Source organism: Hevea brasiliensis, chromosome 8 (genome assembly GCF_030052815.1).
Source record: "Hevea brasiliensis isolate MT/VB/25A 57/8 chromosome 8, ASM3005281v1, whole genome shotgun sequence".
Classification (NCBI taxonomy): Eukaryota; Viridiplantae; Streptophyta; class Magnoliopsida; order Malpighiales; family Euphorbiaceae; genus Hevea; species Hevea brasiliensis.
In genome coordinates this window covers 94,711,880-94,727,143 of record NC_079500.1, presented here as the reverse complement: position 1 = coordinate 94,727,143, position 15,264 = coordinate 94,711,880, and the positions used below count along the sequence as shown (strand labels likewise).

Below are 15,264 nucleotides of genomic sequence, written 5' to 3'. Positions count from 1 at the left end.
AGTTTACTCTTGTCAATGCATTGTCATGTATCATATCAGTGCATATAATCTTTAGACCTGAGATAACACAGTTATCTTGTATATAGGTGGTTTGAGTTTGATACTGCTTTCATACTTGTACTGTGTATGGGTAAATGGGCATGTGTTAGCTCCTACTAGTTATATATGGAGATAGGTGTTGATCAAGATGGAATCCGTTACCCTAAGTAAATAGGAAAAAAAATCCTATGTTCATTTAATTGTTCTTAATGTTTCAAGTTCCTGGTCAGGACAGACAGATTTAGTCAGAAAAGAGTTTCTGATAAGAAAATCTAATTAATCAAGAATTGGAATTAAAAGAGAACATAATGTTCATAGCAAATAGGGTTTGACATTAACCATGACTCCAGCTCGAATTGGGATTTTGTAATGGAGAGATTCTAGTGCATGGTAACATATGATTAAAAGTTCATTTAAGGTATTCCTTATTACTGATTGGGTGGCCATGACATACTATGCTAGGTATCAACCATTGTCTATGAGATGCCTGAAATAATTTAGAGAAATTATTTATGGTAAGCAAGAGTTATAATGATATTAAGTGTTAATATCATTTCTCATTGCCAATAAGTAATGAGCCTAGTAAGTCACACATCTACACAAGCTAATCACCATTTAAAATATCATTTAATTGATTAATTAAAGAGTTTAATTAATTAATTAATTAAAAAGGTTTGGTTCGCAATGAGATTGCAAAGTTCCTAGCGTGACTTGAAATAAAATCTAGGTTATTAGATGTATAGTATAAATTAAATTTGTATTTAATTTGATTAAATATGAATTTAATTATGAAAAATTAATTAATGGAGATTAATTAATTAATTAATTAATTTATATTTGTTATAAATTGATTTAAAGAGGAGAAATTATAATTTTGGGTTGAGAACTCAAATTAAAGAGTAAGGGCAAATTGGTTTTTTCACATGGTGACATGTGGCACCATGAGATGGTAACACATGGCACCATATGATCTTGCCACTTGTCTTCCTATGATGAAAAACCTCATGTCATGATTTAAATGGAGCTTGACACTTGGCTTCATAGGATTAAATCAAATAATAACAAGATGGGATCTTATGATGACATATGGTAAGGGAGTTAGGGTTTGACCTAAGTATATAAAGAGAGGTTATAAAAAAAAATCAACCCACTCTCTCTTTTCTCTCATATGGGACGGCAACAAGGTGTCTTCATCTCTTTTTCTATTTCTCAATTGATTCAAAGGGAAAAACTTAGATTTTCTCTTAAATTAAATTATTAGAAAGTGTTTCTAACACCCAATACATTCATACAACCTTCACAAAGCATAAGCCCCATCTTAAAATTGGTTCACAAGGCTTGAGAAGCAAATCTAGGGGTTGCCATTGCTACTTTGGTGTGTGCTTGTGGTGGACAAACTAGAGGGATAACATTTGGGGTCCTAAGAACATCCTAAGATTGTATCAATTGTGCATCAAGAGGTTAGTACCTAAAAACCTCTTTTTTAGTTAAGGTTTAATTAAATTAAATGTTAATTCATAATCTTTAATGGCAAATAAAATTTTAATGCATGCTAAAATATGTTTTGGTATGCAATTGGGCATTAAAAATTGAATAGGTTCATAAGAAGCTTGGCATGGTGCATGTAACCTTAGAAATAATTTTTGAAATTCAAGGTTCTAATGCCAAATTATCATGCTTCCACTCCTTTAATTGGTATCAGAGCCGCTACATTTGCCATTAAGATTGTTTATGAGGTTTAATTGTGTGATTGGATCGAATTTGGATTGATCTAAAGCTGTTTGGATCTCATCATAGTGGCGGCATGAATGTGAAGAACACCCCTAGGGAGTGTTTGAATTATGCGCTTGGTTTATGGGCTAATCATGTAATTGTTGTATATCTAAAGGCCCATACCTAATTAAAATGTTCAATTAGAAATTTTAATCACACAATTAATTTTTGAAAATTGTTTTCATGGTATTAAATTTGGAAAAGGTTTCTACATTTAAATTTATTTGAATGAAATTCAAATCTGAATTTTGGTTGAATATGTGATATGCAATTTAATTTTAGTATGTATATTTTATTTAATTGTTAAATTTTAATATGCATGATGTATGATCATGGACAATAAAAGATCAATGTGATTGGATTTATTTCTTTTATTCTTCTTTGGGATGTAAAATAATTAATTTTATTTTAGTGGCGTGTATTATAAATATTGTAATAATTTGGGTTGTAATTTCATTTATTTGAGGACTTTAAAGTCCATATTCTTGTAAATTTGCCTTGGTATGCCAAGGATTACAATGTAATTGGATTGTAAGAAGATCAAGGAGGTCAAGAGTATTGGTGGGACCAGTGGGAGGAAATTAAGATCAAATGTTGATTATGTACTCCTTCAGCAACTCTTGTAAATGAATGAATGAAATACACCTAGGAATACCCTGATTCAATTCTTGGTGGCTCAGAATTGAATCCCTTAGAAAGTCCATAATCATACCATATTATTTGTTTAATCATGTATGCATGAGATGTATGAGAATGCATGCAAGTATATGATATATGCATGCCAATTGGATAATGTGCAAAGTGAGACCATAATAGTAATTAAGTGGATCATAAAATCTTCCAAATAAATGATTGAGTTGGAAATGTTATAATTAAGGTAATTATATTATGGCCCTCCATTGAGGTAATTATTTTAAGAAATTTTAAATATTTGTATGTGATGCATTTATTTAAGAGATTTTCTTAAGAATAATTGTTAAGCATAAGATGTTGTAAATATGTAAATAGTTGGTGATCAATAATTGATGTGCCTGAGGACATTAAAATTATTTGCATGTTTACTGGCTCAATGGAATCAACTTAACTAATGCAAGATAAATCAATAATGGATGTGCCTGAGATTTTGAGCATTAGGGGCTAAATAAATGATTGAACTTCACATGAGATGTGATGGGCAAGGAGTTGCTCACTTATAGTTTATTGTGATTCCAATAATGGATGTGCCTGAGGATGATCAATAAGACTATAAGAATTCAATCACCCATTAGAAATCTATCCAACTAGGATTTTCGTTTCTTACTTTGGAAGTATAGGATTCGCCAAGTTAGTAGGAGGACCAATTTGATTAAAAGACCATAATCATTTTGGTTATTTACTTGATACATTTACTAATTAATCTAGTTATTTTCTGTAGTTAATTTTCTGATAATAATGAGCACACAACAACTTCCACCATCCAATATCCTTGCGAGTATACTTGATCACAATAGGTTGACGGGACCTAATCTTTCTGATTGGCTCAGAAATTTAAAACTTATCCTGAACCTAGAACCTATTGGATATGTTTTAGACTTAAAGGTTCCTGGTCCCTTACCTTCAGAGGCCACTCAAAAGGAACTAGATACTTTGGACAAGTGGAAGGAGCATGATATGAGAGCCAAATGTTACATGCTTACTTCTATGAGTAATGAGTTACAGAAGCAGCATGAAAATATGCAAAGTGCAAGTGAGATCCTCCTTCACCGCCAAGAGTTGTATGGTGAGCACAGCAGGAATGCTAAGTATGAGATATCTAGACAATTATTCTGCATGAGGATGTCTGAGAGACAGAATGCAGGAGATCATGTCCACAAGATGATTCGACTTATTGAGCATCTAGAACATCTTAATTTTCACATGGATTTCCAACTGCAGACGGATCTGATCCTTCAATCCCTGCCTGAGTCATTTGGAAATTTTGTGACAAATTTTCATATGACAAAGTAAGAGTGTACTTTGGCTGGATTGCTTAACATGCTGGTTATTGCCCAAAAGAATATGCCGGCTATAAAGGAAAAGAGGTGGCTTTTATTGCATCTTCTTCTTCTGTTGGAAAGTCCAAAAAGAAGAAGGGTAATAAGAATAAGGGACCTCAAATTCCTGGACCTTCCAAGAAGATAGCCAAACAGAAGGGTAAGACTAATGCTGATAAAGACAAGGGAAAGTGTTTCCATTGGTAGAAAGATGGGCACTGAAAAATGAACTGCCCAGAGTATCTTGCTTCTCTGAAGAACAAGAAGGATATACCTTCAGAATGTATGCCTGTGTCTTATTATTTAGATTCTGATGATACTCATAGTTCAACTACAGCTTGGGTTTTAGATACTGGTGCTAGTTCTCATATTACTTTTGATATGCAGGAACTAGTAAATAGTAGCAGCTTGCAGTCATGAGATATTAGACTCCGGGTTGGCAATGGCTCAACTGTTGAAACTTTAGCCATGGGATCTAAATCTTTGTACATGTGTGGACATGTTTTGTATTTAAATAATGTTTTGCATATACCTGTTGCTTTTAAGAACATCATTTCTATATCTGGTTTGACTAGAAATAGTTATAAATTTCAGTTCACAAATGATGTTTGCAATATTTATTTTGGAAATAAATATGTTGGCTCGGGTTATATGCATGATGGATTTTATTATTTAGATAATAATGTTAAATACAAATCTTATGCAAGCAATCTAAATGAATGTAATGCCATGATGAAAATTAACTCAAGTTCGAAATATATTTGGCACTTAAGATTAGGTCATGTTGCAGAAGATAGGATTGCAAAGCTAGAGAAAATGGGGATTTTATCCTCATTAGGTTCTGAACCTATTCCAACTTGTGAATCATGCCTTCAAGGCAAAATGACTAGATCACCTTTTGTTGGACAGGGGTTAAGAGCTGAAAATATTTTGGAACTTATACATAGTGATGTATGTGGTCCGTTTAAGGAAATGGCTAGAGGCGATTTTCATTACTTTATTACCTTCACTGATGATAAATCAAGGTTTGGGTATTTGTATTTGATGAAATACAAACATGAATCCTTTGAAAAGTTCAAAGAATTTAAATCTGAAGTAGAAAATTAAACAAGAAAAAGTATTAAAACTCTTCAATCAGATCGTGAAGGTGAATACTTAAGTACTGAATTTGATGAATACTTGAAAGAGCATGGCATTGTCTCCCAGCTGACTCCTCTAGGAACGCCATAATTAAATAGTGTATCTAAAAGGAGAAATCGTACCCTATTAGATATGGTACGCAGTATGATGAGCTATACTGACATGTCAGTCTCCTTTTGAGGATTTGCATTAGAATCAACTTTGCATATTCTGAATAGGATTTCATCTAAATCAGTTTCTTCCACACCTTATGAGATATGACATGGAAGAAAATCAAGTCTTAAGCATGTTAAGATTTGGGGTTGTTCAGCTTATATTAAAAAGCTGAACACTGATAAATTGAAAATCAGATCAGAAAAAGGTCGATTTGTTGGACATCCAAAAGAAAGTTTTGGATATTATTTTTATTTGCCTATATCACAAAAGGTTGTGGTAAGCAGAGATACCATATTTCTTGAACAACAGTTTATTCAAGAAGGTGGCAAAGAAAGACAAATAGAGTTAGAATTTGAGAATTCTGACCAACTAACAGATCAAATGGATATAGATCCATTTAGTCAACCTACACGTATTGATGAAACATCTACAGTAATTCCTTACAGATCGACCAGGATATCTCACCCACCAGTGAGATATGGTTTTCTTCATGAAGATGAACAAGAGTTGTTTACTCATGAAGAAATAGATCATGGAGATGATCCTCTTACCTATGAAGAAGCTATATCAGATATAGATTCTTTAAAATGGATTGAAGTTATGAAATCCGAAATTGATTCTATGCATAAGAACCAAGTTTGGGACCTTGTTGACCCACCTAAAGGTATTGTACCTATAGGGAATAAATGGATTTTCAAGAAGAAAATTGGTTCTGATGAAAAGGTAGAGACCTATAAAACAAGGCTAGTTGCGAAAAGGTTTCGCCAAAGGCAAGGAATCGACTATGAGGAGACTTTCTCACTTGTTGCCATGCTTAAATCAATTAGGATTCTATTAGCAATAGCTGCATACTATAATTATGAGATTTGGCAGATGGATGTCAAAACAGCTTTTCTCAATGGATACATTGATGAAAACATTTTCATGGAACAACCTAGGGGTTTTGAATCCCAAGATAGTTCCAAGGTGTACACGCTAAAGTGATCCATTTATGGGTTAAAACAAGTTTCGAGGAGTTGGAACATCCATTTTGATGAAGCCATTAAGTCATTTGGTTTTATCAAAAATATGGATGAACCATGTGTATATAAGAAGGTTAGTGATAATACTGTCACTTTTCTTGTCTTATATGTAGATGACATTCTGTTAATAGGTAATGATATAGGTATGTTGACAATTGTTAATATATGGTTGTCAAATACATTCTTCATGAAAGACTTAAGGGAGGCAACCTATATTCTTGGAATTCGCATATATAGAGATAGAGCGAAAAGAATAATTAGTTTATCCCCAAGTCTATACTTAGAAAAGGTGTTAAAGAGGTTTAACATGCTTGATCCCAAGAGAGGATTATTATCAGTAAGACATGGTATCCACCTTTCTAAAGAGATATCTCCAAAGACACCAGAAGAAAGAGATAAAATGGTTAGGATTCCATATGCTTTGGCTATTGGAAGTTTAATGTATGTAATATTGTGTACTAGGCCGAATATCGCATATGTTATTAGTTTGACTAGCAGGTTTCAATTCAATCCAGGTTTGAAATGCTTGATAGCTATCAAGAATATCCTTAAGTACTTGAGAAGAACTAAGGATTTATTGTTGATTTATGGAGGTGGTGACTTGCAATTGGATGGTTATACTGGATTTGATTTTCAATCAGATATCGATGATAAAAAGTGTACCTCTGGGTTTGTGTTCATTTGTAATGGAGCTGCAGTCAGTTGGAAGAGTTCAAAACAGAGTACAACTGTTGATTCCACTATAGAGGCCGAGTACATTGCTACATCAGATGCTGCAAAAGAGGCTGTTTGGATAAAGAAGTTCATGACAGAACTTGCAGTAGTTCCTTCCATTGAGTCAACAGTTCCTCTCTACTGTGACAACAATGGAGAGGTCATACAGGCTAAGGACCCCGGTCTCACCAGAAATCTAAACACATAGAAAGGTGCTACCACATTATCAGAGAGATAGTTGGGTGAGGCAATGTAGCCATACAGAAAATAGCATCAGCTGAAAATCCAGCTGTTCCATTCACAAAGCCTATGTCACAAACTCAGTTAGACCGATATCTTGAGAAGATGGGTCTAAGATATTGTAATGAATGGCTCTAGTGCTAGTAGGAGATTGTTAGTAGTATGTCCTAGAGTATATCATTTTATATGTATCTTGTACACATTTTATTAATAAAATGCAATTTCACTTTTTCATTTACATAATATATTTATGTGTAATAGTAAAGGTCCATTGATATTTTGTTAGAAATTCTATTATTAAGTTGTTAAGAATATGAGCGATAGTATTTGTAGCATAAAGTATCATAAATTGGTTCACAATTGAGGATACTTCATAAAGGATATGACTTATCTAGAAAGATTATAATCATGTTTGTCCCCAAGGTATTTATATGAGATATAAACAAGATGGAGTGGTGATTCTCATCCCACATAACAAATATGATAGGCACTTATACATGATAAGTAGGAGTGACGCTTATGACAAGCACATGGAGTTTACTCTTGTTAATGCATTGTCATATATTATGTCAGTGCATATAATCTTTAGACCTGAGATAACACAGTTATCTTGTATATAGGTGGTTTGAGTTTGATACTGCTTTCATACTTGTATTGTGTATGGGTATATGGGCATGTATTGGCTCCTACTAGTTACATATGAAGATAGGTGTTGATCAAGAAAGAATCTGTTACCCTAAGTAAATAGGGATAAAATCCTATGTTCATTTAATTGTTCTTAATGTTTCAAGTTCCTGGCCAGGACAAACAGATTTAGTCAGAAAAGAGTTTCTGACAAGAAAATCTAATTAATCAAGAACTGAAATTAAAAGAGAACATAATGTTCATAGCAAATGGGTTTTGACATTAACCATGACTCCAGCTCGAATTGGGATTTTGTAACAGAGAGATTCTAGTGCATAGTAAAATATGATTAAAGGTTCATTAAGGTATTCCTTATTACTGATTGGGTGGCCATGGCATACTATGCCAGGTGTTAACCATGGTCTATAAGATGCCTGAAATGATTTAGAGAAATTATTTACAGTAAGAAAGAGTTCTAATTATATTAAGAGTTAATATCATTTCTCATTGCTAATAAGTAATGAGCCTAGTAAGTCATATATCTACACAAGTTAATCACCATTTAAAATGTGATTTAATTGATTAATTAAAGAGTTTAATTAATTAATTAAAAATGTTTGGTTTACAATAAGATTGCAAAGTCCCTAGCATAACTTGAAACTAAATCTAGGTTATTGGATATATAATATAAATTAAATTTGTATTTAATTTAATTAAATATGAATAATTATGAGAAATTAATTAATTGAGATTAATTAATTAATTAATTAATTAATTTATATTTGATATAAATTAATTTAAAGAGGAGAAATTATAATTTTGGATTGAGAACTCAAATTAAATAGTAAGGGCAAATTAGTCTTTTCACATTGTGACACATGGCACCATGAGATGATGACACATGACACCATGAGATGATGACACATGGCACCATATAATCTTGCCACTTGTCTTCCTATGATGGAAGACCTCATGTTATGATTTAAATGGAGATTGACACTTGGCTTTATAGGATTAAATCAAATAATAATAAGATGAGATCTTGTTATGACATGTGGCAAGGGAGTTAAAGTTTGACCTAAGTATATAAAGAGAGGTTATAAAGAAAAATCAGCTCACTCTCTCTTTTCTCTCATATGGGACGGCAACAAGGTGTCTTCATCTCTTCTTCTATTTCTCAATTGATTCAAAGGGAAAAACTAAGATTTCTTCTTGAATTAAATTATTAGAAAGTGTTTCTAACACCAAATACATTCATACAACCTTCACAAAACATAAATCCCATTTCAAAATTGGTTGACAAGGCTTGAAAAGCAAATCTAGGTGCTGCAATTGCTACTTTGTTGTGTGTTTGTGGTGGACAAACTAGAGGGACAATGTTTGAAGTTCTAATAACATCCTAAGATTGCATTAATTGTACATCAAAAGATTAGTACCTAAAAATTTCTCTTTTAGTTAGGATTTAATTAAATTAAATATTAATTCATAATCTTTAATGGTAAATAAAATTTTAATGTATTTTAAAATATATTTTGGTATGTAATTAGGCATTAGAAATTGATTAGGTTCATAAGAAACTTAACATGGTACATGTAACCTAAAAGTAAATTTTATTAAAATGGCAATTTTATTATAAAAAAAATATCTTAAAATTAACTTATTTTTCATAAAAACAATTAAATTATCATTTTTAATAGACTTTACAAATTAAATTATAAATTACCTTTTTATTTTGAACACTAAATTTGATTTTACAAGCTCTCCTTAGTTTAGCTTTTAGTTATCTGAACAACTCTGCTTCTGACCACATTCGTCTTTTGTCTTTTGTCAATGTCAATTTAATATTATATGAAAAAAATATTAATAATGAGAAAGCTCGACGAAAGAGCGCAGCAGGGGATTGAAAGTGAGAGTGGTGATGGACTTGATCGCTAGCGTTGAAGTGGAAAAGTGGACTTGTAAAAGAATAATTGTGGAAGCCAAAAAATTCCAAGAAACAAACAATCTCCACTCGAGCCCTTACGATCCTTCTCTGTACCTTCTTACTTTCTCTCGCTTTCTTCCATTTGATGACCCCTTAGGTCTCTTTATTTCTTTCACTACCAACAAATTTTCAAGAAATCATGGCCTCCCCTATTGAAGAGGGTACTGTTTTTCTTCATTTAGATCGATTTTCTTGGTTGCTTTTCATAGTTTGTTTCTGCTTGTGTATTGGGTTTTGGTTTTGGCTCTAGATTTTGAAAGTTATTTTCTTGTTTGTGAATCTAGGAGATATCTGTAACTCTACTATTACTTGGATTCTTGCACCGATTATAGCTAAGAAACTCCACTTCTGCTGTTTTTGGGGAGATTTTCCCTTCCAACAAACAGATGGGTTGTAAAATTTACTTTTATTAATCTCTGTCTGATCATTTCACTTTTTTATTTTCTTGGATATAAATCTCAGTTTGGTTTGAAAGAGAATGAAAGTAGAAAAATTGAATTGCAAGAAGTTTCTCTCTCTCTCTCTCTCTCTCTCTCTCTCTCTCTCTCTCTTTTTAATGTTTACCATGAATCTAGATTACCTATCAATTCTACCCATATAAATTATGAGAGAAAAAAATTGAAAGGTCCTGGAAATTTTCTTATGTGTTCCTGGGACTGCATCTCTTGAAAAATAACAGACCTAAAGAAAAGGGGGAAACTATTCTCTGCTTATATCATTTCTGTAATTGAATAATTTTTTTTTTGCTTGATGGATTCTGTAGGGGGAGAGAGGGACTTAGAAAAGGGACTAATGCCTCCACATCTAAACCAAAACCCTCTTGCTGAATCCTCTCCAACACCATCGCCATCCTCAACTTCATCGGCTCCGGCCCTAGTTCTATCCAACTCTGGAAAACGGATTGATCAAGCAGGAAAAAAGAAGTATGTAAAACAAGTAACTGGGCGCCATAATGACACTGAACTGCATTTGGCAGCTCAACATGGTGATTTGGCAGCTGTAAAGCAGATTCTTAATGATATTGATTCACAACTGGTGGGGACTTTGAGTGGGGAGGATTTTGATACAGAGGTTGCTGAAATAAGGGCATCAGTAGTGAATGAGGTGAATGAGTTGGGGGAGACAGCACTGTTTACTGCTGCAGATAAAGGGCATCTTGAGGTGGTAAAGGAGTTGTTAAAATATTCAAGTAGAGAGTGCATTGCAAGGAAGAATAGATCAGGCTTCGATCCTTTGCATATCGCTGCTGTGCAAGGCCACCATGGTGATGTTCTTGAGCCTTTTCTTTTAATTATATATTTTTTTTATATGAAGTGGTTGATCTTGATTTGGTTGTTAATTCACAAATAAGGTAGCACATCAATTTTTGAGGAACATGTTAACCAAAGCATCTAATATTTGTATGATCTGTGATTTATACTGTAAATTATGCTAGAAGTTACATGAGGTATGGATAATTTGCCTTATGTATTGCTTAGATACTTTTGTGAATCAATGAGAAGAATCTTTGTTTTAGTATTTACATGAACTAGTTTGAACTTAATTGAATCAGATGTATTTAGTGACTGTGAAGCACAGTTGACCTGTGGAAATCATAGTGCCAAGTAATTTTTACTGTTTTCCACTTCATTTCTTGCAGCTGTGTGAAGGCTGTGTCTGCCATGAGATAATGCTTAATTAGAGCAGAAGATCATTATATTAGATGTATGATTCCTATGTCAATAGTAAAAATTGGATCTCTCTGTCTGAGGACCTAGAAATGACAGTGTTGCCATAGCATACGATAAGCAGTTTGTAGATTTATAAAATACACTTATTTAACAAATAAGAAAAGGTAGCTTTGTGACAAGAAGAAAAGGGAGGAAAAGGGGGAAAAACAGGGGGAGCTTTATAGTCTTCTATTGTCTTGAGGAAGTACAATTTGAGCATGCGCAAGAAATTGTTTAAGGGGAATCACCTATGGTCAATTAGTCATGCTACGACAAGTAATGAGTTATGGTTATTGCAAATAGTGGCTTTGGTTCAGTTTTAAGTCTCACGGAAAACAGAAGTATTATTCTGAAACATAATGAACATATAAGGTGGCTTTCCAACTGCATTGCTGTACTTGCATTGCTCCTCCATGATTTCTTTTAAATGATAAGGATTGCAATCTTCCATTTTGAGAATCTCTTTCCATCTTCGACTCCATCTCAAAGAGCAACTAGGAACAATTTGGTTGCAGAACTTGTTTCACTGTAATTATAGTAAAGTTTGAATGCCTGCCCAGATGTATATTATATTTTTTATGAATGACACCAGCTGTAGAAGTTATGTTCCTATTATTGACAGTTCTCATTACAAATTAGCAAAGTAATTCATGATGATTCTTTTATTGCAGCCATTGTCCAAGTGCTCCTAGATCATGACCCAAGCCTGAGTCAAACATATGGTCCATCAAATGCAACCCCACTTGTATCTGCAGCTACAAGGGGGCATACTGCAGTAGTCATTGAATTGCTGTCAAAGGATGGTAGCTTATTGGAGGTTTCTAGATCCAATGGCAAAAATGCATTGCATTTAGCTGCCAGACAGGGGCATGTAGATGTTGTAAAAGCATTGCTCAGCAAGGATTCACAGTTGGCACGAAGGACTGACAAGAAAGGGCAGACTGCTTTGCATATGGCTGTAAAAGGGCAGAGCTGTGAGGTAGTTAAATTGCTTCTCGATGCAGATGCTGCTATTGTGATGCTTCCAGACAAATTTGGTAACACAGCATTGCATGTGGCAACTAGGAAGAAACGAGTGGAGGTATGATATAGTCATTTTCCTTCTTTCAGAACTATAAGTGATATTTTCATCCTGCTGCACTTTTTATGCTCATTTTATGTTTTGTTCCTGAAATGGTCAACGTCTAATGCATCTCCCTCTTTTAAATTTTTTATAAATCCTAAGATATATTTTGCGGCTTTTAATAGTATAGTAGCATCTTAGGTGAAAACTTCTATTTTTTTGTGCAGATAGTGAATGAGTTGTTATTACTTCCCGACACAAATGTGAATGCGCTGACAAGAGACCATAAAACAGCTCTTGACATCGCAGAAGGCCTTACCCTCTCAGAAGAATCATCAGAACTAAAAGAGTGTCTTTATAAATATGGAGCTCTTAGAGCTAATGAACTCAACCAACCAAGGGATGAGTTGAGGAAAACCGTAACTCAAATTAAGAAAGATGTTCACACCCAGCTTGAACAAACCAGAAAAACCAACAAGAATGTTCACAATATTTCTAAAGAGCTCAGGAAGCTACACCGGGAAGGGATCAACAATGCTACCAACTCAGTGACAGTGGTGGCCGTGCTATTTGCAACAGTGGCCTTTGCGGCCATATTTACTGTACCGGGTGGTGATGAAGATAGTGGGATGGCAGTGGTGGTGAGCTCTGCATCTTTCAAAATTTTCTTCATCTTTAATGCTATTGCTCTCTTTACCTCATTGGCTGTTGTGGTTGTTCAAATTACACTGGTTAGAGGTGAGACAAAAGCAGAGAGACGGGTAGTGGAGGTGATTAATAAATTAATGTGGTTGGCTTCTGTGTGCACTTCAGTTGCATTTATAGCCTCATCTTATATAGTAGTTGGCCGGAAACACAAGTGGGCTGCTATTTTTGTTACAGTTGTAGGGGGAGTGATTATGGCTGGGGTTCTTGGCACAATGACTTATTATGTGGTGAAGTCCAAGAGGATTCGCTCAATGAGGAAGAGGGAGAAGTCTGCAAGAAGAAGTGGATCCAACTCATGGCAACACTCTGACTTCTCCAATTCAGAAGTTGATCGAATTTATGCTCTTTAATGTGTGAATGTATAACTTCTGGTAATTCTTAAGATTGTAGAGTAAAACAATGGATGTTGAAGCAAATGAAGGTGTTATAGTTAAATAAAACTGGTGCTTCCTTCCTATAATTTCTTTGATGCACACAATGCATCTGGACTTGACAGGAGCAGCCAAAGCAATCCTTCCTGGGAGGCAGTGTAAATCAGTGGTAGTATTCAAAGTGTTGATAACTTCATTCCCTTTCTCAATCTTCCTCGTAATGCATGAGGGCAAAGATCAATGATAAAATTCTTTCAGATGAGAGTTTCAGGGTAGAGTAATCATGTGTATCATCCTGACAGAATTTCTGAAATTATTCATTGGGTTAGTAGCATAAGGATTAAATTCTTGTACTGTAATGCGTGACATCAAAGATTCAAATCTTGAGTTCTTGGCCGCTATTTTCTTCTTTTCTTGAAAATGATTGTGGATTGTTCTTCACGTGTTTGTTTTATGGTTGCATTGACTTGTAGTATGCAAAAATGCTGTTAATCTAGACACATGGCAGGCTGGCTAATGGACAAACTCATTAATCAAAGTTGAAAATTGTCTTGGTACTGGTGTTGAACTCTTGTTTGTTATCTCCTTAATTAAATTATTTCATTTAAGCAATAAAATAAGGCCGCCTTCCCAATTTTCTAATTTTTTATAAATATTTTGTGCAATGAACTGTGATGTAGACTTGTCAGGGCAATTTTCTTTTTCTAATAGAAAATTTCAACTTTTATTATTACATTACTTGTGTGGAAGAAATTCTACAGGAAGGAACATTTTCCAAATATATATTTTTTAAATTGGGCCCAATAAAAATCCTCATGCAGAATAGGCCTAAGATCATACAATCATAACGGTTGTTCGAACTAGAAAGGGTATGCTTCATTGATGCTACCAGGAGTTTCAGAATAACCTAATGTCACGTAAACCTATAATACAAAAAGAGGATGAAGAAGGTGGCCTTTTGGCAAGTCACTCCGACTCCCAAATTAGAGGATTGTATATAGGAATGTTTAAAGAACTTATAATGAGAATAGTAGAATGAGAATATGTGTACTTATTTTTGATTCCTTAGTTGGTATTTATAGGCCTTGTCGACACCATATTTTGGCCGATCACCGAAGTCAAGGGACTTTAAAATCGACTCTCAACCGATGTCCTTTGATCACAAATGACTTTTCCGAACACATCGATTGCTCGATCATGAAATAAACCAATCCCACTCTTAGTTAATTTTTTTCCGATCTCTTATCAGAGGGGTTCGAATCAATGACGGGTCTCCGGACCATCCAATCTCGCCTCCAATCTCTCTTTACAAATATTGAGGAAAGTCATTTAGCTAATGCTAGAATCGAGTTCCTCACTTTTATGTCCTAGATATTTCTTAAAATAAAGTTAAAGGTTTATGTCCGGTTTACTAACGATCCCGATATTAAGAATTCAAATTAAGTCTTTCCAATGTTCTAAAGATTTACCCGGTGTTTGGTCATGGCTAAGTCCGGTCTCAGGCTTACAATGTTTTCCGATCTCTTATACTTAGGTTAATGGTGGATTTCAGGTTTGATGTCCAATATGTTTAAATAATGAAGTACTCATACGATTTGCACGCTTTCCGATCTCATCAAGAATTTAAACAGAAAAAGGACTTCAATTCATTTCAAAATAAAATTTACAAGTCATTCGGCTGGAGGGTCTCCCCCAGCCTGTTCTCTAGG

At 34.1% G+C, this 15,264-nt stretch overlaps 1 protein-coding gene across 1 annotated transcript; it reads left to right on the top strand.

Moving 5' to 3' along the window:
* Positions 1 to 9,570: 9,570 nt before the first annotated feature.
* On the top strand, positions 9,571 to 13,956 carry LOC110658079 (ankyrin repeat-containing protein ITN1). Its single transcript, XM_021815552.2, has 4 exons — positions 9,571 to 9,865; positions 10,468 to 10,968; positions 12,085 to 12,494; positions 12,704 to 13,956. Exons 1-4 carry the CDS (start codon positions 9,844 to 9,846, stop codon positions 13,532 to 13,534), a joined length of 1,764 nt encoding a protein of 587 aa, XP_021671244.2. The 5' UTR covers positions 9,571 to 9,843; the 3' UTR covers positions 13,535 to 13,956.
* Positions 13,957 to 15,264: the final 1,308 nt, after the last annotated feature.

What these genes read in the sequence shown, in the direction of transcription:
- LOC110658079 (XM_021815552.2), top strand. Translation starts at nt 9,844, where the DNA reads ATGGCCTCCCCTATTGAAGAGG. An exon ending in TGCTGTGCAAGGCCACCATG is followed by an intron (nt 10,969 to 12,084) that starts GTGATGTTCTTG and finishes CTTTTATTGCAG; the next exon opens with CCATTGTCCAAGTGCTCCTA. An exon ending in CTAGGAAGAAACGAGTGGAG is followed by an intron (nt 12,495 to 12,703) that starts GTATGATATAGT and finishes TTTTTTGTGCAG; the next exon opens with ATAGTGAATGAGTTGTTATT.